We start from the raw sequence: 21,237 nt of genomic DNA, 5'->3' as shown, positions 1-21,237 counted from the left end.
CACATACACACACACACACACACACACACACACACACACACAGAGGCAGAGTTAAGCCTAGTTACCATACCCCTAAAATATCTGGAAATTCACTTGTAAAGATGCTCTTTGTTGGGCTGGGAAGGTGGCTCAATGGTAGAGTGCTTGCCTTGCATGCATGAGGTCCTGGGTTCCATTTCTCAGCACTACATAAGCAGAAAAAACCAGAAGTGGCGCTGTGGCTCAAGTGGTAGAGCATTAGCCTTGAGCTGAAGAGCTGAGGGACAGCACCCAGGCCCAGAGTTCAGGCCCCATGACCAACCAAAAAAAGAAAGAAAGAGAGAGAGAGAAAGAAAGAAAGAAGAAGAAGAAGGAAGGAAGGAAGGAAGGAAAGAAAGAAAGAAAGAAAGGAAGAAAAGATGTTCTTTGTTGACTCCTCCATGCAGAATTCTCTTCTGGCCTGTGAGTTTCTCCTCCAGAATGGAGCAAATGTGAACCAAGCAGACAGTGCCGGCCGTGGACCACTCCACCATGCAACCATTCTAGGCCACACTGGGTAGGACCAGCTGGTTGATAGCTGTGGGGAGAGTAGTTGAAATGGGGACAGGGCTGAATTTGGCTGTTCTCTCCAGGCTTGCCTGCCTATTCCTGAAACGGGGTGCCGATTTGGGGGCTCAGGACTCTGAGGGCAGGGACCCTCTCACCATCGCCATGGAAACAGCCAACGCTGACATCGTCACTCTGTAAGAAAGCCTGAAGGCTGGGGCTACAGTTAGGACAATCTATCCATTAGGGTGGGGCTAATGCCAGGACCCAAACTTGGCATTAAGATCCAGGGACAGGTGTGGCTAGGCAAAAGAAAGGCAATTCCCTGTGTGGATAGTGGGCATGGAGTGGGAAGGTGAGCTCACCCACTGACAGTTGCTGACTGGAATCTTTTAAGATACTGACGAGACAGATGAATGAAACACAATTCGGGTGAACCGATGGGGAGTTGGGGAGAAGCGAAACTAACATCATTTATTTTGTAATTCCCACCCCTTCAGGCTACGATTGGCAAAGATGAGGGAGGCTGAGGCGGCTCAGGGCCAGGGAGGTAAAGTATTCACCCACACACATAGCCCAGGCCCAGCAGGAATTCTTGTATTTGGCCCTTGCTTATCTGTCCCCCTGGTGTCCAGTTGCCTTAATGCCATTGTTTATTCAACAAATATGTATTGGGCTGGACACACCTAGCCACTCAAGAGGCTGACCTGTGAGGCAGAAAAGTCCCTGAGACTCTTTTCTCCAATTAACCACCAGAAAACCGGAAATGGAGCTAGGGCTTAAATTGGTAGAGTGCTAGCCTTGCTTGAAAGGGCTCCGGGACAGTGCCCAGGCCCTGAGTTCAAGACATCCCCCTCCTCCAACAACAACAAAACATACCAACACCAAACAAACAAAAAACAAATATGTATTAGGCCCAGCAGACACACTAGGCCCTCAAAACAAAGAACAGAGCTGCGCTCCACCCACGCTCACTCCCGCCTTTGCTAACTGGGGTGGGGCTATGTGGCTCCCCAAACTTCCCTCCCTTCCTTTTAGGAGATGAGACTTATCTTGATATCTTCCGAGACTTCTCCCTCATGGCTTCAGACGACCCAGAAAAGCTGAGCCGTCGGAGTCACGACCTCTACACGCTCTGATCGCGAGCTCGTCCTCCCCCTCCCCCCCCACCCGTCCCGCCCAGCCCCCCCCCCTTGAACTTTTCGGCCACTAAAGCCTCCACGCTTTGCTTTTCCCTTTGTAATTCATTGATTGGGCGCCACGTTGGGCAGGGCACGTGCCGTGACCCCGCGGGGTCGGGGGAGCAGCTGGGGGTTCTTGAACTCGGGTCACTCGGGGGACCCAGTGGGGGGCGGGGGGCGGTGGCCCCGACCCTCCCGGTCAGGCCGCTCGCTGGGGCGGGGCCGCGGGCCTCCTTTCCCCGCGGGCACCCCGGCCCGCCGGGAGGCATGCCCGGAATGCGGCGGCTCAGCACTCGCCCCCTCGGGGATGCCCGGGAGCCGCGGGGTTCGGTCCTCCGGCTGGGGGCGGTGGGCACGGGGCGCCCTCGACACCGCCAGGGCGCAGACGTGAGGCTGGGCACACGTGGAGGGCCGTGGGCCGTCTCAGCCACATCCGGGGCGCCGCGCATGAGTCACGCCACCCCCGCTCGCGTCCAGCCCGCCCGCCCCGTCCGCGCCCCGTCCCTCCCGGGCCGCGACGCTCCGCGGCCGCCCCCGCCGGGGCCCAGGGGCCGAGGGAGCTCCGCGGGGGCGGGGCGGGGGCGGGGCCCGAGGGGGCGGGGCTCTTTTAAAGGGCCAGCGGCCGCAGCCCTTAGGCCACTTCCTGGGGGTGGCGAGGACCTCAGCAACCGCGGCTATAACTAGGAAAGGCGGAGGCGCCGGAGTTGGAAGTTCTGAGAGACTCCCAGCTGCTTCCATCAGAGCCCTGGGACCCTCCCGACTCGGCGCCCGGCCGCTGCAAGGCGATTGGCCTTCCGCTCCGGTCAGGTCAGCAGCTCTTCCATCTCCTGGAAGCCGTGCCCGGAGCCTGGCCTGGCCTCTGACTGGTCTCTGGAGCCCAGTGTGGCCTCGCCTAAGGCAACTACCATCTGCCCAGAAACTCAGTGGCTGAGCCCTCCCGAGTCTGTTCGGTGCTCGCCACCGTCATCTGCTGGTTGGATTCCGGAAACCCACTGTCTAAAGACCACGGAAAAGAATCGCTGACTGCGCAGAATCAGATACGTCTGGACTGAAAACTCCCTTCTCTCTAGCTGTCCTGTGCTCTGTTCATTTGCTCTCTTACCTTTGCGGGGATTTCTGTACCCTGAACGCCCCTATTACTACCCAGGAAGCTGGGGGTGAAGCTACGAACCGGTTACCTGTACCTGTACCTGCCTCCCACCCATCGAATCTGAATTGTGATCACTCCATTCGACACACTGCCAGGATATTCTGCCTTTCCTTCTTCCCTGTCTTCTGTACCTCCCAAAATTTCCCCCCCTCCTGTCCCCTCTTCGCCCCCTTCCTTTGGGGGCCCCGTGACCCTGAATGTGGGGGGCACGTTATACTCCACCACTCTGGAGACCCTGACCCGCTTCCCAGACTCCATGCTGGGGGCAATGTTTAGAGCTGACACCCCCGTGCCTCCCAATGTGAACCCCCAAGGAGGCGGCCAATACTTCATTGACAGGGATGGCAAGGCCTTCCGGCACATCCTCAATTTCCTGCGGCTGGGCCGACTGGACCTGCCCCGTGGGTATGGAGAGACCGCCCTTCTGAGGGCTGAGGCTGACTTCTACCAGATCCAGCCCCTCCTGGATGCCCTTCGGGAGCTAGAGGCCTCGCAAGGATCGCCTGCACCCACGGCCGCCCTGCTCCACGCAGATGTAGACGTCAGCCCCCGCCTGGTGCACTTCTCCGCTCGCCAGGGCCCACACCACTACGAACTGAGCTCCGTCCAGGTGGACACCTTCCGCGCCAACCTCTTCTGCACTGACGCTGAGTGTCTGAGCGCCCTGAGGACCCGATTTGGTGTGGCCAATGGAGACAGGGCGGAAGGAGGCCCACATTTTCATCTAGAGTGGGCCCCCCGTCCGGCAGAACTCCCAGAAGGAGAGTACGGGAGACTGGGGCTGCAACCCTTGTGGGCTGGGGGACCAGGAGATCGTCGTCGGGAAGTGGTAGGCACACCAGGCTTCCTGGAGGAGGTGCTGCGAGTGGCTTTGGAGCATGGCTTCCGCCTGGACTCTGTCTTCCCAGACCCTGAAGACCTACTCAACTCCAGATCTTTGCGTTTTGTTCGCCACTGAGGGTGTTGCCCTCCCGTTTTGATTGTGGGGAAGACAGGGCATGGGAGAAAGAAGGAAGCCCCTTTCTAGCTCGGGTGTGGGAGCTGTGAAAGTCAGGAGTCCCACTGCACCTGACAGGAGCACAAATGGGGTGGGGATTCCCGAACCCGAGCCTATGAAAGCGCGCAGTGATGGTTCAGGGATCTGGATTGGTGCTTATCTTGGGGGATGAAGGCACCAAAGGTTCTCTGGCTTGTTTGTGGCCAGAGATGGGACCTCTGGTAATCTCCTTGGTTGAAGATCAGTATTCAGGGGATCTAGAAAAGTGAGGTACACCTCTGCCCAAACGAAGCTCAGCAGAACCTAGGAGGGAAAGTGAGGTCTGAGGGAGAGGGAAAACTGCATTCTTCTATTTGGTCTCCTTGACTGTGGCTTCCTTTCCAGGGCTGGGCAGGCTGGCCAAAGAGAGACCAAAACACTCTGGAACATAAGAAGGTGGAGTTCTTTGCTGTGTACCGAGCTACTTATAGACAGGCCTCACTCCACCCAGGTTGATATCAGGAGTTAGGAGAATCCCCATTGAGCAAGGGGGCTGGAACACTTCTCTGAAATTCCAAGACGAGCCAAAGGATCCTCTCTCGTAGGTGGAGCTGGCCATAGGAAGGAAGCCTGTATCTTTTTGTGTCCTGGTCTTATTTCCTTTATGTGTATGTTATGGTGTCAGCCAATGTGTGTGACTGATGCGTGGGTCCCTGGCATCCTGGATCACATCTGTGTTGCTGACTCCTGTGTCTACGTGATGGTCCTTCTGTGGTTTCTGCACGTCCAGGCCTGTGTGGGGTTGCCCAGAAACTCTTTTGGCACAGGCATATCTGTGGTATGTCTGTGAATAGATGGAGATTTAGTTTAATCACAGGGTGTGTGTGTGTGTGTATTTGTGTATGTGTGCATTTATGTGCCCACATGACCACGTAGGCAGGAGGGGCCTGTCTGGGTTTGAGTCACTAGGATCTTCCTGGGAGAGGTAATGGAAGTCACTGGGCTTAGCTGGGCCTCCGAGACCTGTAGGGAACTCTTGGTTGCCGAGGCAACCATTGGCCTGTTGCTAGGAGATAGTCAGGGAAGGCCCAAGGCTGCCCTAGGCAGAGAGTAGAGATGAAGAGTTTAGGAGAGTGGGGGAGGATATGGGAAGTGATGGGATTTCTGGGACCCTGATTGGCTGGGATAAACATGTATGACTTCTACACTAGGGGGAATTGCTCATTATTTATCACTGATGACTTACAAGAAGAAAAATAAAATTTCTTTTGCAACCACAAACTTGTAAAGGTTACTGTTTCTTTTATAACAGAAGCCCTATTCCAGTGGCATTGTTTCAGAACACTCTAGAACATCCCAAGCCAAGGGCTAGAACCAGGATTACAGTGTATTCTGAGGCCTTTCTTAACCCAGGTGGGCTGAGGTCCCACCCCATTCCCCCAGCAGGCTTCATGTGGGTGCTGGCTTTAGGTGGGGTTTTCCTGGCAGTGGGCCAGGCCTGTATCTTTTGTCGCCTGCCAGCCCATGACTTGCCAGGCCGCCTGGCTCGGATCACCAGCGGAATAGATGCCCGGTGGAAGGATTGGGCTGTCCCAGATTTCTCAGCCTTTGCCTTAGGTAAGACCATCAAGGGTGAGGCCCCAGACTTGTATCAAACAAGTCATTGACTCAGTCCACAGCCCTCTCTGACTTCTCCCTCTGGGAGAATTCTGGTTCTCAGGAAAGCAGAAGAGACCGCAAAATTCTCATCAGTGATAGGAAATCACTGGTCCTTTCTCATCTCCACAGATGAGCTAACCATGAACAAAGTCACAGAAAAGACTCACAGAGTCCTGAGGGTTATAGGTGAGGTCAAAGGGAAAACCTGGAACTTGGGAGGACACCAAGGAGAGGAATGGGAGGCAGGGCAAGGTGGAGGGCAGACTGGAGGGCTGATCAGGGACAGAACTGCGTGTAGAAGTGTGTTGAGCTGTCACTGCCGAGGCTCAGGGCAGTATGGCTGTCCTTTTAACCCCCCAGAGATCAAAGGGTCCCTCTCTTCACTTCTTCCCTACTGGCAATGGCTTCAAAAGACCAAGATCCCCCAGTACACCAGGGAAGGTACTGTCAGGGAAGGGCATGGAGTTGGGGATGCCTAGTGACATGCGGCAATGTGGTGGGTGGCTGAGCAGCTCAGCCACCCGTGCTCTCTTTGGTCTCGTATTTCAGGTCTCTGCGCCCCCGCCTGCCGTGAGTAGAAATCGGAAGGCGTAGCCTGGACGGGCGGGCGTGGGGCGTCCAGGGTAGTCGGGAGAGCTGCCCTGCTGGGGGAGGAAGTCGGGGAGCTGATAGAGTGGAAGTCTGGGCTTCCCCCTCCAGCGCACTTCCCGCTGTCTCCGGCAGGGGGCAGCACCATCCTGTACAACTGCTCCACCTGCGAGGGCACCGAGGCGCCCTGCTGGCCCCGAAAGCGCTGTCTCCCAGGTCCTTACTCCCCACCTCGCCCCGCCCTGCCCGGATCCCTGAGTCCTCTGTGTTCCCCAGCATCGACGGGTGTAGTCCCCAGGATCAGCCACGGCCTCTTGTGTTCCCTATAGGAAGTCATGATCTGTGGAAAGCCAGGATTGTGCTCTCATCGATCGTCGGAGCTGCCCTGCTTCTGGGTGGCCTGAGCCTCCAGGTGGAGTGAGTTGGAGGGTAAACACTGGGAACAGAACAGCCTGTGGCCCGCCCAGTATCTCCCTCCCCCTTCTCCTCCCTCCCTCCCTCCCCCCTCCCTTCCCCCCCTCCCTTCCCCCCCCCTCCCCCCCAGCCTCCTTCCTGTTCTGTCTCCTCTCAGGGCCCTCTACCTCAGGGCAAAAGATGACTTGTGAAGATGCGGACAGCCTCTTCACCTTCGGCCCTAAAGAGTGTGTACCCAATTTTCCCACCTCCCTTGGGAAGGGGGTGGGGTGGGAAACAAGCCACCATTTAGTACCAGCTCTACAGGCTCAAGTCTTTTAGACCCCAAATTCCAGACTTTTCAGCAAATCAATCCCAGAGCCAGATGGCCTCCAGAACCCAGACCCCCCCCCCAAGTTCCTCCCCTTCAGACCTCCACCAATCAGACAGCAGTGACCAATGCCAGGAAATTATCTACAGAAGGAAAGAATCCTCTACACACACCACCAGCACTCCCACACCCCCTCTGCCCATTCTGGGAAGCTGCCCTGGGCCCTCCTGTGACTGATTGGGAATCCGGGAATGAGAGTTCTGAAAAACTCCCTCCCTCTGGGGTGAGACCACATCAGTCAGCCTGCTGGCACACTGTCCCTCCATTGTGTTACTGTTGTGTAGCCCTGGCCTCCCTGCCTGCTGGGTCCAACCAAACTTGCTGTGTGATGCCTTCTAGCCAGCCTGGCCTCTCTGTAACTGGGGAGGGCTAAAGATTCTCAGTGTAACAGGGCCTTTTTTTTTGGTCGGTCGTAGGGTTTGAACTCTGGACCTGGGTGCTGTCCCTGAGTTTTTTTTCCCTCAAGGCTAGTGCTCTACTTCTAGTACCACAGTGATGATAATTGTTGCCTTTTGGTTGATAATTGGAGGTCGAGTCTTATGGACTTTCCTGCTCAGGCTGGCTTCAAACTGTGATCCTCAGACCTCAGCCTCCTGAGTAGCTAGGGTCACAGGCGTGAGCCTGTGCACTGGTCCAGCTGCACTGATTACTTTTGAGATAAAGTCTTGCTCCCAGCTCCAGGATGAGCCTAGAATGAAACATCTATTTTGTGGGAGCTGAAATGACAAGTTTATTCCCTAACTCTAGCAGCTTCCTCCATTGAGATAGACTCTCCCAGACTTTTCTGTCCAGGTTGGCCTAGAACTTCAATTCTCCTGACCTCAGACTCCTGATACCTGGGATGAAAGACATCTATCACCATGCCTAGCTATTGGTTGAGAAGGGGTCTTGTGTGTATTCCTAGGCTGACCTTGAATTGTGATCCTTTCTATCTCAGCCTCCTGAGTAGCTAGGACTACTTGTATGAGTGCCAGGCTTAGAGACACTTTTTATTGTGTTTGGGGTATGTTGGTATATGTGTGTGGGTGTGCACACTGGTCCTGGAGCTTGAATTTAGGACCTGAGCACTGTCCCTAAGCTTTTTTGCTCAAGGGTACTTCCATTTCTGGTTAATTGGAGGTAGAGTATTGTAGACTTTCCTGCCCTGGCTGACTTTGAATGACAATTCTCAGGTCTCAGCCGCAGCAGCCTTCTTCTTCTTCTTCTTCTTCTTCTTCCTCCTCTTCCTCTTCCTCTTCCTCTTCTTCTTCTTCTTCTTCTTCTTCTTCTTCTTCTTCTTCTTCTTCTTCTTCTTCTTCTTCTTCTTCTTCTTCTTCTCTTCTTCTTCCTCTTCCTCTTCCTCTTCCTCTTCCTCTTCCTCTTCTTCTTCTTCTTCTTCTTCTTCTTCTTCTTCTTCTTCTTCTTCTTCTTCTTCTTCTTCTTCTTCTTCTTCTTCTTCTTCTTCTTCTTCTTCTTCTTCTGTTGGTGGTCGTGGGGCCTGAACTCTGGGCCTGGGCACTGTCCCTCAGTTTTTTAGCTTAAGGCTAGCACTCTACCACTTGAGCCACAGTGCCACGTCCGGCTTTTTCTGCTTATGTGGTGCTGAGAAATCAAACCCAGGGCCTCATGCATGCAAGGCAAGCACTCTACCACTGAACCACCTTCCCCAGCCCCTCAGCCTTCCGAATAGCTCGGATTACAGGCATGAGCCACTGGCACTCAGCTTATTTTGACTAGGGTTGGTAGAAACCAGAGATGCTGCTAAATAAAACACACAGCAAAATCAACACAACAATGAATTATCCTGTTCAAATGTCAACAGTCCATGATTGAGAACTCCTGGTGTTGATTTGGTAGTTGGGAGATGGAACTCACAGAAAAGAGGCATCACCAGCCACAACTCCCAGTCCAAGTACCTAGGCCCAAGAGAGATCTTAGCTCTCAGCCTAGTGGTTTTTAAACTGGGTACTAGAGATCCCAGGCAAAGTGCCCTCTTCAAAGTCTCAAAACTACTTATGCAGCCGGAGGTTGGTGGCACACACCTGTAATCCTATCTACTCAGGAGGCTGAGATCTGAGGATCACAGTTCAAAGCCAGCCCAGGCAGGGTAGTCCATAAAACTCTTATCTCCAATTAACCACCAGAAAACCAGAAGTGGCGCTATGGCTCAAGTGGTAGAGTGCTAGCCTTGAGCTGAAGAGGTCAGGGACAGTGCCCAGGCCCAGAGTTCAAGCCCCATGATGGAAAAAAAACAAAACATAAAACTCCTTATAAGTGGGCCTCTCTTCCAGAGTGAATTAGGTGGTCTCACATGGAGCCATGGCTGGTATAAGCTATATAGCAAGTGTTAGAACCAAGGTTTGAGGGTGTCTATAGCAGCCCTGGGAATGGGGCCAGGACCCCTATCCCTTCCGCAAGGGGACTTCCCTTTTGTTTTACACGTTCTATTCCAATCCTTTCATTTTACCCATGAAAGTGCAAGAGCCAGAGGTCCAACAAGATCATACAACAACTTAATCGTCTACACATCTACTTATCTAACCAATAGTGATGCTGGGTGTTTTAGTGGCTTATATTTGTAATCTTAGCTAACTCAGGAAGTTGAGATCTGAGGATCACCATTCAAAGACTGCCTGGGCAGAAAAATCTCCCAGACTCTGATCTCCAATTAGCCAACAAAATGCAGGAAATGAAGGTATGGCTCAAGTGGTAAAGCACCAGCTTTGAACTAAAATGCTAATGGAGAGCCAGAGCCCCTGAGTTCAAGCCCCAGTATCAGCACAAGAGAGAGAGAGAGAGAGAGAGGGCTGGGAAGGTGGCTCAGTGGTAGAGCGCTTGCCTTGCATGCTCGAGACCCTGGGTTCGATTCCTCAGCACCACATAAGCAAAAAGAAAAAAGCCGGAAGTGGTGCTGTGGCTCAAGTGGTAGAGCACTAGCCTTGAGCTGAAGAGCTGAGGGACAGCGCCTAGGCCCAGAGTTCCGGCCCCATGACCGGACCCAAAAAAAAAAAAAAAAAAGAAAGAGAGAGAGAAAAAGGAAGGAAAAAAAGGAAGAAAGAAAGAAAGAAAGAAAAAGCAGCAGCAGCCAGGCACTGGTGGCTCATACCTATAATCCTAGATACTCAGGAGGTTGAGATCCAAGGACCATGGTTCAAAACCAGCCTGGGCAGGAAAGTCTGTAAGAGTCCTACCTCCAATTAATCACCAGAAAACCAAAAGTGGAGCTGTGGCTCAAAGTGGTAGACAGGTAGCCTTGAGGGACAATGTACAGGCCCTGAGTTCAAACCCCAGGACTGGCAAGAAGAAGGAGAAGAAGGAGAAGAAGAAAGAAGTCCTTTGTTTCCATATCTTTGGAGTTTGTTTCAGTATGTATATTATTTTATATAAGTATGAAGAGGTGCTTGGGTATTCCACCTTGTAATTCTCTCCTAATACTATCCTATTCTGGTCTCATTATATGTGAGTATCTAGAATCCTGTGTAATTTGTCATATCCCAGTGCGTTTTAGACCTAATTTCTGTGTATCAGGGAGAACATGGGCTGTTTGTCTCTATGATCTTGGTTTACCTCACTTAACATGCTTTGTTCCAGTTCCATCCATTTCCCTGAGCAAACTAATTTTAAATCTCGGCTCTCTTACGGGACCTTGGGGCAGCTCATTTAACTTCTCTGTGCCTGTTGTCTTATTTATTTACCTCTGGGACTTGAACCTAAGACCTTTAGATATACTAGTAGGCATGTGCTAGACACTAAGCTATATCCCAAGCTCCTCTGTGTGTGTGTGTGTGTGTGTGTGTGTGTGTGTGTGTGTGTGTGTGTGTGTGTGCGTGTGCGCCCCGAGGCTTGAACTTAGGACCTGGGCACTGTCCCTAAGTTTTTGTGTTCAAGGCTAGCACTCTACCACTTAAGCCACTGCTCCACATCTAGCTTTCTTTGGTGGTTAATTGGAGATAAGCATTTCACAAACTTTTCCTGCCTGGGCTGGCTTTGAATCACAATCCTCAGATCTCAGCCTCCTGAGTAGCTAGGATTACAGGCGTGAGCCACCAGCGCCCAGCTTACTGCTCATCTTCTAAATACAGATAAGGTATACATTTTGTTTGATGGTCTTTTTCTTCTGTGTTTACATTTTAACATCTCTGATGTCAGAATGTATCCTAAGTTGGAGGTATGCCATGTTCCATTTTCTTTAGCAATACAAAAAAAGCCAATGGTATGTATTACAATAATGGTATCTTAAATTCAATGAAATGCAATGATACAGAAATGTTGTGAAATCTATCTATCTATCTATCTATATTGCTTAGTCCCAGTATTTGGTGAAACAGAAGGATTTTTTTCCCTTTTTTATTTTATTTTCTTTGTTGGTTATGGGGCTTGAACTCAGAGCTTAGGTACTGTCCCTCAGCTCTTTTGCTCAAGGCTAGTGCTCTACCACTGTGAATCACATAATGCCACTTCCGGTTTTCTGGTGGTTTATTGGAGATAAGAGTCTCATGGACTTTCCTGCACAGGCTAGCTTTGAACAGCAATCCTTAGATCTTAGCCACCAGTGCCCAGCTAGCAGAAGGATTTCAAGTACAAAGCCAGCTTGGCCTATGGAGTTAGACCCTACCTCAAAAAAAAGTGTAATTTCATGGGATTTGAGTGTGTGTGCACGTGCGCACGTGTGTGTGCATGTACGTGTGCTCATGTACATGCACCCCCATACTGGAGTTTAATTTCAGGACCTTGCACTCATGTTTGGCTTTTATCACGCAAGGCTGGCGCTCTACCGCTTGCACCACACCTCCATTTGTAGCTTTTTGCTAGTTAGTTGTAGATAAAAATCTCACAGACTTCTCTGTCCAGGCTAGTTTTGAACTATGATCCTCAAATGTCAGCCTCTTGAGTAGTTAGGATTACAGGAATGAGCTACTGGTGCCCAGCCCTTTTCCTTTTTATTGATGGTAATGGGGTTTGAACTCAGGGCTTCACCCTTGGTAAGCAGGCACTCTACCACTTGAGCCACATTTCTAGCCCTGGACTCTCAACACTAAGTGACCTATGTTTTTAGTATTCCTTGGAATCGAGCTCCTACATGTCCCTGGAACTTAATCTCTCAGCACTGCCCACCTCAACCCACCCTAGCAGCTACACTGAATCACGTACAGTTGCCCTAACAATTTGTTTTCTCTGCCTTTGCCCTGGCTTGTCCCTCTACCTGGGATGCCCTTCTGCGATGACTCAGACATTACCTTTACTGCAAAGGTCTCTCTGAGCTGCTGGGGTGGAACAGAGCCCTTTCTCCAAGCATCTTTCAGTTGTGGCACCATTGTATCAATGTTTACCTTCTTCCCATCTGCCGCTCTAAGCTTTTTGTTCTGTTTTGTCCTTTGTGGGCCTTGAACAAAGGGTCTGGGTGCTGTTCTTGAACTCTTTTGCTCTACCACTTTGAGCTACAGCACCACTTCTGGTGTTTAAGTGGTTAATTGGAGATGAGACTCATGGAGACTTCTCTGCCCTGGCTGGCTTCGAACTGCGATGTTCAGCCTCCTGAGTAGCAAGGATTACAGGTATGAGCCATCCACACCTGGCTTTTTTGTTTTTTTAAATCATTCCTGGCACATGGTAGACATTAGAACATCTCTGACAGCTCCAGTTCCTTCTCTGACTTTTTGTCAGTCGTGGGGCTTGAACTCTGGGCTTTGGCGCTGTTCCTCAGCTCTTCAGCTCCAGGTGAGCACTCTACTGCTTGCGCCACAGCGCCACTTCCGGTTTTCTAGTGGATTATTGGAGATAAGAGTGTCATAGACTTTCCTGCCCGGGCTGGCTTTGAACTGAGATCCTCGGATCTCAGCCTCGTGAGTAGCTAGGATTACAGGCGTGAGCCACCGGCGCCTGGCTCTCTGACCAACCCTTATAATACACATTCCTCATGCATGCAAGCAAGCATGCACTCATGCCAGTAACACGTGTGTGTGTGTGTGTGTGTGTGTGTGTGTGTGTGTGTGTGTGTGTGTGTGTACTGGAGCTTGAAATCAGGCCTTGGTGATTTTGTTGTCTTTCTCTCTCTCTCAAAGTTGGCATTCTACCACTTAAGTCACACCTCCACTTTCAATATTATGCTGATTCATTGGAGATAAGAATCTCAGAGACTTGTTTGCTTTGACTGGCTTTGAACCAAGATCCTCAGCTCTTAGCCTCCTGAGTAGTGGGGATTACAGGTGTGAGCCACTGGTGCCCAGCTACATTTCTCTAGTAAGCACTTCATGAATAAGTGGCATAGAAGGCTGGTGAGTTTGGTATTTTGTGTGTGTGTGTGTGTGTGTGTTGCTGGGAATCAAACTCAGAACCTCATATATACTAGGCAAACAATTTACTCCTGGCTACACCTCCAGTTCTTGTGTTTCTTTTCTCTGCAAATAAAGCCAACCTATTGGAGCAGGCCTGCCAGCAGAGGGCTGGCTTCCCTGAGCCCTTGGCCAAACAATGGAGGCAGTTGTAAGTGTGGCACATTTTAACAATGGCCCACAGATTCCTTGGTAGGTCTCCCATGGAGAGGTAGGTCTATGTACCCTGCAATCTGGCCTCTCTGGAGGCTTGGCCCATAGAATATTGCAGAACTGATGCTGTGTCATTCTCTGGACCTTACAGAGCTGGCACTTTCCACTCTCTTCCTTTGGGGACAATTACTCTAGAACTCAGACACTATCTACAAAGCCCACCTACAGGAAGAGTCCACATGGAGGGCTCCCAGCCAAAAGCCAGCACTTCCTGCCAAACACATGAATGATGAGACAGCCCCCATTTGTCAGGTCACCCCAGCCTTTCAATTTTCCAACTAATGTCTCAGACATCTCAAAGCAAAGAAGTCATCCCTACAGATCCCATTGGAAGTCCAGACTTGCTGGCTTCAGAGGCATAATGAAAGGGTCATTTTATGCCACAAGGTATCATTCCTTGACAAGAACTGGGCCAGACTTCAGCGGCTCACACCTGTGACCCTCATTACTCAGAAGGCTAAGATCTAGAAGATTGAGGTGTAAAGGTAGCTGGCACAGCAAAGCTTATGAAGTCCCACCTCTAAAATAATCAGCAAAGAGTTGGAACAGAGGTGTGGCTCAAGTGCTCAAATGAGCAGGAAGCCAAGCAAGTGCAAGACCAGTTCAAACCCCAGTACCAGCACAAAAAATAACCAAGTGGGGGCTGGGAAGGTGGCTCAGTGGTAGAGTGCTTGCCTTGCATGCCTGAGGCCCTGGGTTCGATTCCTCAGCACCACATAAGCAAAAAGAAAAAAGCTGGAAGTGGCACTGTAGCTCAAGTGGTAGAGCACTAGCCTTGAGCTGAAGAGCTGAGGGACAGCGCCCAGGCCCAGAGTTCAGGCCCCACGACCGGATCTCCAAAAAAAAAAAATTACAAGAGGAAGAGGAAGAAGGAGAAGGAGAAGGAAGAAGGAGGAGGAGGAGGAGGAGGAAGAGGAAGAGGAAAGAAGAAGAAAGAAGAAGAAAGAAGAAGTGGCATGGTGGCTCAATGTGGTAAAGTGCTAGCCTTGAGTGAAAGTTCAGGGACAGTGCCCAGACCTGAGTTCAAGCTCCACCACAGACAAATAAATGAATAAAATAAATTTTAAGACATGTTCTGGTGGTTCACACCTGTAGTCCCAGCTTTTCAGGAAGCTGAGATCTGAGGACTAAAGTTCAAAGCCAGCATAGGCAGGGAAGTCTGTGAGATGTTTATCTCCATTTAACCACCAGAAGACTGGAAGTGATGCTGGGGCTTAAAGTGGTACAGCATTAGCCTTGAGCAAAAGAGCTCTGGGACTGCACCCAGACCCTGAGTTCAAGTCCCACAACCAACAAAAGAAAAAAGAGGGAAGTAGTGTTGTGGCTCAAGAGGTAGGGTGCTCTCCTTTAGCTGAAAAGCTTAGGGATAGCGCCCAAGCCCCAGAGTTCAAGCCCCACGACAGACAAAAAAAAAAAAAAAAAAGACATAGAAGAGGGTTGGGAATGTGGCTTAGTGGTAGAGTGTTTGCCTAACATACATGAAGCCCAGGGTTTTATTCCTCAGTACCACATACACAGAAAAAGCCAGAAGTGGTGCTGTGACTCAAGTAGTACAGCACTACCCTTGAGTCTAGAGGGGCTCAGGGACAGTGCCCAGGCCCTGAGTTCAAGCCCCAGGACTGACCAAAAAAAAAAAAAGAAAGAAAGAAAAAGAAAAAAAAAGGCAGAAAAAAGGAAGGAAGATAGGAGGAAGAAAAGAAAGAAAAACACTGAGAACAGCTAAAGTGAGTGATGAGTAATTCTAGTCCAGAGTGTCTCATGACATTTATGGGCACCATGTTGGCCTTGGTTATAGAAATCTAAAGTGTGGGGCTGGGAGGTGGCTCAGTGGTAGAGTGCTTGTCTTGCATGCATGAGGCCCTGGGTTCGATTCCTCAGCACCACATAAGCAAAAAAGAAAATCCGGAAGTGGCTCAAGTGGTAGAGCACTAGCCTTGAGCTGAAGAGCTGAGGGACAGTGCCCAGGCCCAGAGTTGAGGCCCCACGACCGGACCAAACAAAACAAAACAAGAAATCTAAAGTGTGAGTGGGTCTGGAAGATCATCTTCCAGGATGGTTCAGTAGCTTGCTTGGCAAGTTGGTGTTGCATACTGGCAAAAGGTCTTAGTTCTATGACACTTGGAGCTTTCCAAGGGATTCTTTTAAGTGTCCCTGTAACAGTTGTCTTTTGATCTTAGACAATACAATAGAAGCTGTACTATCCTTTATGGTCAAGCTCAAAAGTTACACATAGCTTTTGCAATAGCCCTTTGTTACACAGATAAGCCCTATTGGTGTGAAAATGGACTAAAACAGGTTGAAACTTAAAGAGGACCTCCATTGGAGGCCATTTTGGAGGCCATCTTCCACACATGTAGACACAATTAATTGAATAATGCTATCAGGTCATATCTTCTAGTCTCATTCTGAAGAGGTGAAAACAAAGGTATAGCTTTGTGGAGGAACTTGCTCAGGCTCACAGCTTAGTAAAGGGTAAATCTGGAATTTAACCTCAGGCAGTAAGACGCTAGGCTGAAGTCTAAGCTTCCATTGTTGCGGAAGCCTTTCTCAGATCCATTGTAAACTTGAAGGAACATGGTGGTTAAGAGAACTTCAGCTTTGGGAAAAGGAATAGCAAGGACTGGGAATATGGCTTAGTGGTAGAGTGCTTGCCAAACATGCTTGAAGTTTGATTCCTCAGTCCCACATAAACAGAAAAAACCAAAAGCGGTGCTATGGCTCAAGTGGTAGAGCAATAGCCTTGAACACAGAGAGGCTCAGAGATAGAGCCTGAGTTCAAGCCCCAGAGCTGAGGGGGGAAAAAGAAAAGGAACAGCAATATTATGGTGGCGATCACCCTCAAAATGAGTGATGCAAATGAAAATTGGGTAGAGCACCAGTTTTGAGCAAAAAAGTTAGGGAAAAGCTTGGTGCTGGTGGCTCATGCCTGTAATCCTAGCTACCTCAGGAGGCTAAGATCCGAGGAAGCCAATCTGGGTAGGAAAATCTGTAAGACTCATGTCCAATTAACCAGAAAAAACCAGAATTAGAGTTGTGGCTCAAGTTCTAGAGCACTAGCCTTGAGCAAAATGAAGCCCAGGGATAGTGCCCAGGTCCTCAGTTCAAGCCCCAGGACAGGTGCGTGTGTGCATATGAGCGAGCAAGTGCACACACACACACACACACACACACACACACACCTATACCCATACCCATACACATACACATACACATACAGAGTTAAAAGAGCACAAAGCCCCAAATTCAAGTCCCAGTACTGGCACAAAACAACTATCACAAAAGAATGTAACTGGTGCCAGTAGTTCATACCTGTAATCCCAGCTACTCAGAAGGCTGAGAATTGAAGATTGAAGGTCAAAGCCAGCCCAGCCAAGAAACTCCATGAACTTCTTAATTAACCACCAAAACTCAGAAGAGCAAGTGGTAGAGCACCAGCCCTGAGGATGCGGGGGAGCTTAAGCAAGAGCTGGAAGCCTTGAGTTCAAGCCCCAGTACTCCCCTACCCTGAATGCAAATTAGAACAGGAAGGGACTCAGAGATTTGGAAGATGCTGGAATGGGATTATGAGACAGAGTTTATCCAAGTGTCTGGGAAAAGACATTCGCATGAGGCCAGGGGGCACTAAACCAGGGGAGGGGCAGGGATAGATTTCCAAAGAAAAAGGTTATCGATAAGGTTTGGAAATTTCCAACAAAGGAACTCTTGATTTCAAAAATCCTTTGGCTTCACCTGACTCAGATGATTCTATCCCATCCCTGTGTTCAAAGAAATTACTGAGCACTTATCACAGCAGCCAGTTACTAGTCTGGGCATGGAGACATAGTAATGCCAAGGCGAGTGAAATGCTTTCTTGCTTGGAATTGAGTCTATCAGGGGAGATAGACAAGTTACTGGCAAAGTCTGCCCTAGTTATGATGCAATGATAAGAAAGTACAGGGGCCTTGGGGTGCAGAAAAGATATGATGGATAGGTTTTTTTTGTTTGTTTGGGTCCGGTCGTGGGGCCTGAACTCTGGGCCTGGGTGCTGTCCCTCAGCTCTTCAGCTCAAGGCTAGTACTCTATCACTTGAGCCACAGCGCCACTTCTGGCTTTTTTCTATTTGCTTATGTGGTGCTGAGGAATCAAACCCAGGGCCTCATGCATGCAAGACAAGCGCTCTACCACTGAGCCACCTTCCCAGCCCCATGGATAGTTTTTTTTTTTTTTTTTGCTCTTGTTATGCTAGGTTGGGACTAGGTTGGGACAACTTTTCTAGAGGGAACATCTTTTCTAGAGGGAACATCTGTTCAGAGAGGCTCAGAGGAGAGTGTGCCAGGATACTGTAGTGCTCACTGTATTGCAAGGCTGACTATAAGATGGGAGGAGAATCCAGGGTGTCAGAGAAACTAATAAATAAGGCACTACTTCATTGTGTGTGTGTATACTCTAGTTCTGGAGCTTGAACTCAGGGCTTGGGTGCCATCCTTGAGCCACAACTTAACTTCTGGCTTTTTTCCCCCTTGTTTAATTGGAGATGGACTTTCCTTGGAGATAAGCTGTGCAAGCTGGCTTTGAACTATAATCTTCAGATCTCAAGCCTCCTGAGTAGCTAGGATTACAGGTATGAGACAGGTATGCAGCTGGTGTCCAGCTACTAATTTAGTTTTTTTGTTTTGTTTTGTTTTGTTCTTATGTGTAATATTTGGCTTGAACTCAGGACCTTGCACTCAGCAGGCTGGCAGTCTACTGTTTGAACCAAGCCTATTTCCTGCTTTTTGCTGATTACTTTGGAGATGGAGTTTAGCAATCTTTTTTTTTTTTTTGGTCAGTTATGAAGTTTGAACTGTGGGCCTGGGCGCTGTCCCTGAGCTCTTCAACTCAAGGCCAGCGCTCTACCACTTAAGCCACAGCACCATTTCCAGTTTTCTGGTGGTTAATTGGAAATAAGAGTCTCATTGAGTCTGGCACTCATGCCTGTAATTCTAGCTACTCAGGAGACTGAGATCTGAGGATCATGGTTCAAGCCAGCCCTGGCAGGAAAGTCTCTGAGACTCTTATCTCCAATAAACCACCTGAAAACTGAAAACCAGAAGTGGAAGTGGTAGAGCACTAGCCTTGAGCTGAAGAACTCAGGAACAGTACCTAAGCCCAGAGTTCAAGCCCTATGACTGACCAAAAAAAAAAAAGGTTCATGGATTTTATTGCCTGGCTTGGCTTTGAACCATGATCCTCAGATCTCAGCCTCCTGAGTAGCTAATAATACAGGCATGAGCCACTGGAACCTGGCCCTAGCAATCTTTTCTACCCAGACCGACCTTGAATATTGATCTTCTAGATCTCAGCCTGAGTAGCTAGAATTACATGTGTGAACTACATGTGCCCAATACTTGTTTTTGTGTGTGTGTGTGTGTGTTGTTGAACTCAGAGTCCAACTAGGATTGAACTGAGACTCTGCTAGAATTACAGGTGTGAACCACTGGCACCCAGATACTTGTTTTGACTTGTTTTTGTGCCATTGAACTCAGAACCTGGCAATTTTTCTTTTTTTTTTGGTCGGTCGTGGGGCTTGAACTCTGGGCCTGGGTGCTGTCCCTCAGTGTGGTACCCAATCAGGGCCTCTGGGTTGAAGTGTTCACAGGATGCCTCTCTAGGCATCAAGAAGGGGCTTCCAAGCTCACATCTGTAACCCTAGCTACTCAGAAAGCTGAGATCTGAAGATCAAAATTCAATGCCAGCCTAGCAGACAAATCTATGGGACTCTTCAATTAACTGAAAACAAACAAACAAACAACCCAACTAGAAATGGACCTGTGGCTCAAATGGCAAAGTGCTTACCTTGAGTGGAAAAAAGCCATGCAAGAGAGGACTTAAGTTCAAGCCCCAGTACCCATGCTAGATGAATAAGATGGTTAGGCTGTATATGCCCACACCGCACACTCCTTTGTGGGTAAAAGTGGGGATCAGAGAACCAAGGAATTCTAACACCTAACGAAAGAGATGAAGAAGAAGAGAGAGGGGGAAAAATAAAAATAAAAAAGCTTCTAAACCTCTGTATATATTTTTTTCAAGTTAAAGAAGTGGAATTGAGCCTCTGTCTAGTTTCCTGCTAAGGCAACATGGAAGACCTAGGCCAGGAGTCCAAGCTATAGTGCCCCCAATTCTCGCCTCCTCTCCATCTGTGATGTTGTGATATAATAAGAAATATATATTTGGTCTCTGTCCCAGTTCCTGCCACAGAGTTCCTAAAACCTTTGGAATTTCCTGAGTGATTGTGGGCCAGAGACGTCTGCTGCTGTTCATAGAAAATCCCTTTCACTCGTACCTGAGTTTATGCTAATGAGGGGACTCAAGGGGCTGGGCTTGTTGCCAGATGGTGGGAATTTTCAGTCTCATCTGTCCCTCTCCGCAATCACTGCTGAGGGGAGACTGGCTGGAGACTCAATTCAGTTACCAATGGCCAGTGATTTAATCAACCTTTGCCTATAGAATAGAGCCTCTATATTAATCCTACACAGCAGAGTTCTCAAAGCTTTGAGGTTGGCAAGTATTTGAAGGTACCCAGAGAATGTCAACACCATTACAGGTGGCTCACACCTGTAATCCTAGGTACTCAGAAGGCTGAGATCTGAAGATTGTGGTTCAAAGCCAGCCTGCACAGGAAAGTGCATGAAACTCATCTCCAATTAACCACTTTAAAACCGGAAGTAGAGCTGTGGTTCAAAGTGGCAGAGCACTAGCCTTGAGTAAAAAAAAAAAAAGCTTAGGGCCAGTGCCCAGGCCCTGAGTTTAAATCCTAGGACTGGCTCCAAAAATAAAAACAAAACAAAACAAACTCTCTCAGCTGGATGCTGGTGGCTCAAGCCTGGAATCCTAGCTACTCAGGAGAGAGATTTGAGGATCGTGATTCAAAGCCAGAAGGGGCAGGAAAGTCCATGAGAATTTTATCTCCAATTAACCACCAGAAAACCAGAAGTGGTACTTTGGCTCAAGTGTAGAGTGCTCGCCTTGAGTTGAAGAGCTCAGGGACAGCGCCCAGGTCCAGAATTCAAACCCCAAGACCAAAAAAAAAAAAAAATCGGGGGGTGGGGGGAGGCTGGGAAGGGATGGGAAGGATAAACAAAGGAGGAGGCTACAATGCTTGATAAGAAATGTACTCATTATCTTGCCCATGTAATTGTAATGCCTCTGTACAGTATATTCACAATAAAAAATAAAAAATAAGGGGCTGGGAAGTTGGCTCAGTGGTAGAGTGCTTGCCTTGCATGCCTGAGGCCCTGGGTTCGATTCCTCAGCACCACAGAAGCAAAAAGAAAAAAGCCAGTGCTGTGGCTCAAGTGGTAGAGTGCTAGCCTTGAGCTGAAGAGCTGAGGGACAGCGCCCAGGCCCAGAGTTCAGGCCCCACGACGGGACCCAAAAAAAATAAATAAAAATAAAAAAAATAAAAATAAAAAAAATCAGATATATGTGCCTGGACTTGATTCAAACTATGATCCTCAGATCTCAGCTTCCTGAATAGCTAGGATTACAGGCATGAACCACCAGTGCTGGGCTGTCAAATACTCCTTCTTTCATGTAGTCTTTTTTTACAGTTTCATCCAGTCCAGTAAGAAAATTCACTCATTTTTCTGCATTCCCAAGGTCCTCTTGATTCTTCCTTACATGAAACCTGTGGCATTCATTCACTCATTTGCTTATTCAGTCAGTGAAATACGTTAAGAGCCTCTATTCTCACAGTGCTAATGCTGCATACTAATTCGTGAGTCCTTAGCAAGGAATGGGAGCTGACTGGAGACCCCTTCATTCATCCGGGACTCCTGAAAAATGCTAAAGTGCTCTAGGGTTGCTTGAGTGTCTGGTTCCTGGCGGAAGCA

General features: G+C 49.3%; 3 protein-coding genes across 4 annotated transcripts in view; all 3 read left to right on the top strand.

Annotated features, from left to right (window-relative positions):
- Acap1 (ArfGAP with coiled-coil, ankyrin repeat and PH domains 1) overlaps positions 1–19,949 on the top strand; it is a 36,508-nt gene extending 16,559 nt beyond the window's left edge. The window contains exons 19-24 of the mRNA XM_042670773.1: positions 426–535; positions 612–722; positions 1,026–1,075; positions 1,564–1,693; positions 18,134–18,144; positions 19,940–19,949. Of these exons, the coding sequence (XP_042526707.1) occupies positions 426–535; positions 612–722; positions 1,026–1,075; positions 1,564–1,664 (372 nt within the window). The 3' untranslated portion in view covers positions 1,665–1,693; positions 18,134–18,144; positions 19,940–19,949. The remainder of the gene's footprint in view (positions 1–425; positions 536–611; positions 723–1,025; positions 1,076–1,563; positions 1,694–18,133; positions 18,145–19,939) is intronic.
- On the top strand, positions 2,934–5,094 carry Kctd11 (potassium channel tetramerization domain containing 11). Its single transcript, XM_042670776.1, has one exon. The coding sequence runs from the start codon at positions 3,113–3,115 to the stop codon at positions 3,812–3,814; it is 702 nt and encodes a 233-aa protein (XP_042526710.1). The 5' UTR covers positions 2,934–3,112; the 3' UTR covers positions 3,815–5,094.
- Positions 5,284–6,684, top strand: Tmem95 (transmembrane protein 95). 2 transcript variants are annotated; one of them, XM_042670775.1, is made up of 7 exons: positions 5,284–5,449; positions 5,621–5,677; positions 5,852–5,932; positions 6,041–6,061; positions 6,215–6,295; positions 6,409–6,496; positions 6,651–6,684. In XM_042670775.1, exons 1-7 carry the CDS (start codon positions 5,284–5,286, stop codon positions 6,682–6,684), a joined length of 528 nt encoding a protein of 175 aa, XP_042526709.1. The 2 variants fall into 2 exon arrangements, with proteins under 2 accessions (XP_042526709.1, XP_042526708.1); XM_042670774.1 differs by having other exon boundaries at positions 6,191–6,295.
- Positions 19,950–21,237: the final 1,288 nt, after the last annotated feature.

The sequence above is a fragment of the Dipodomys spectabilis genome, unplaced genomic scaffold (genome assembly GCF_019054845.1).
Source record: "Dipodomys spectabilis isolate Male_0828 unplaced genomic scaffold, ASM1905484v1 ptg000576l, whole genome shotgun sequence".
NCBI classification, from domain to species: Eukaryota; Metazoa; Chordata; class Mammalia; order Rodentia; family Heteromyidae; genus Dipodomys; species Dipodomys spectabilis.
Note: the sequence above shows the minus strand (reverse complement) of the source record. Positions and strands in the feature narration are given on the sequence as shown.

What these genes read in the sequence shown, in the direction of transcription:
- Kctd11 (XM_042670776.1), top strand. Translation starts at nt 3,113, where the DNA reads ATGCTGGGGGCAATGTTTAGAGCTGACACCCCCGTGCCTCCCAATGTG.
- Tmem95 (XM_042670774.1), top strand. Translation starts at nt 5,284, where the DNA reads ATGTGGGTGCTGGCTTTAGGTGGGGTTTTCCTGGCAGTGGGCCAGGCC. An exon ending in CAGAGTCCTGAGGGTTATAG is followed by an intron (nt 5,678 to 5,851) that starts GTGAGGTCAAAG and finishes TTAACCCCCCAG; the next exon opens with AGATCAAAGGGTCCCTCTCT. An exon ending in TCTCTGCGCCCCCGCCTGCC is followed by an intron (nt 6,062 to 6,190) that starts GTGAGTAGAAAT and finishes TTCCCCCTCCAG; the next exon opens with CGCACTTCCCGCTGTCTCCG.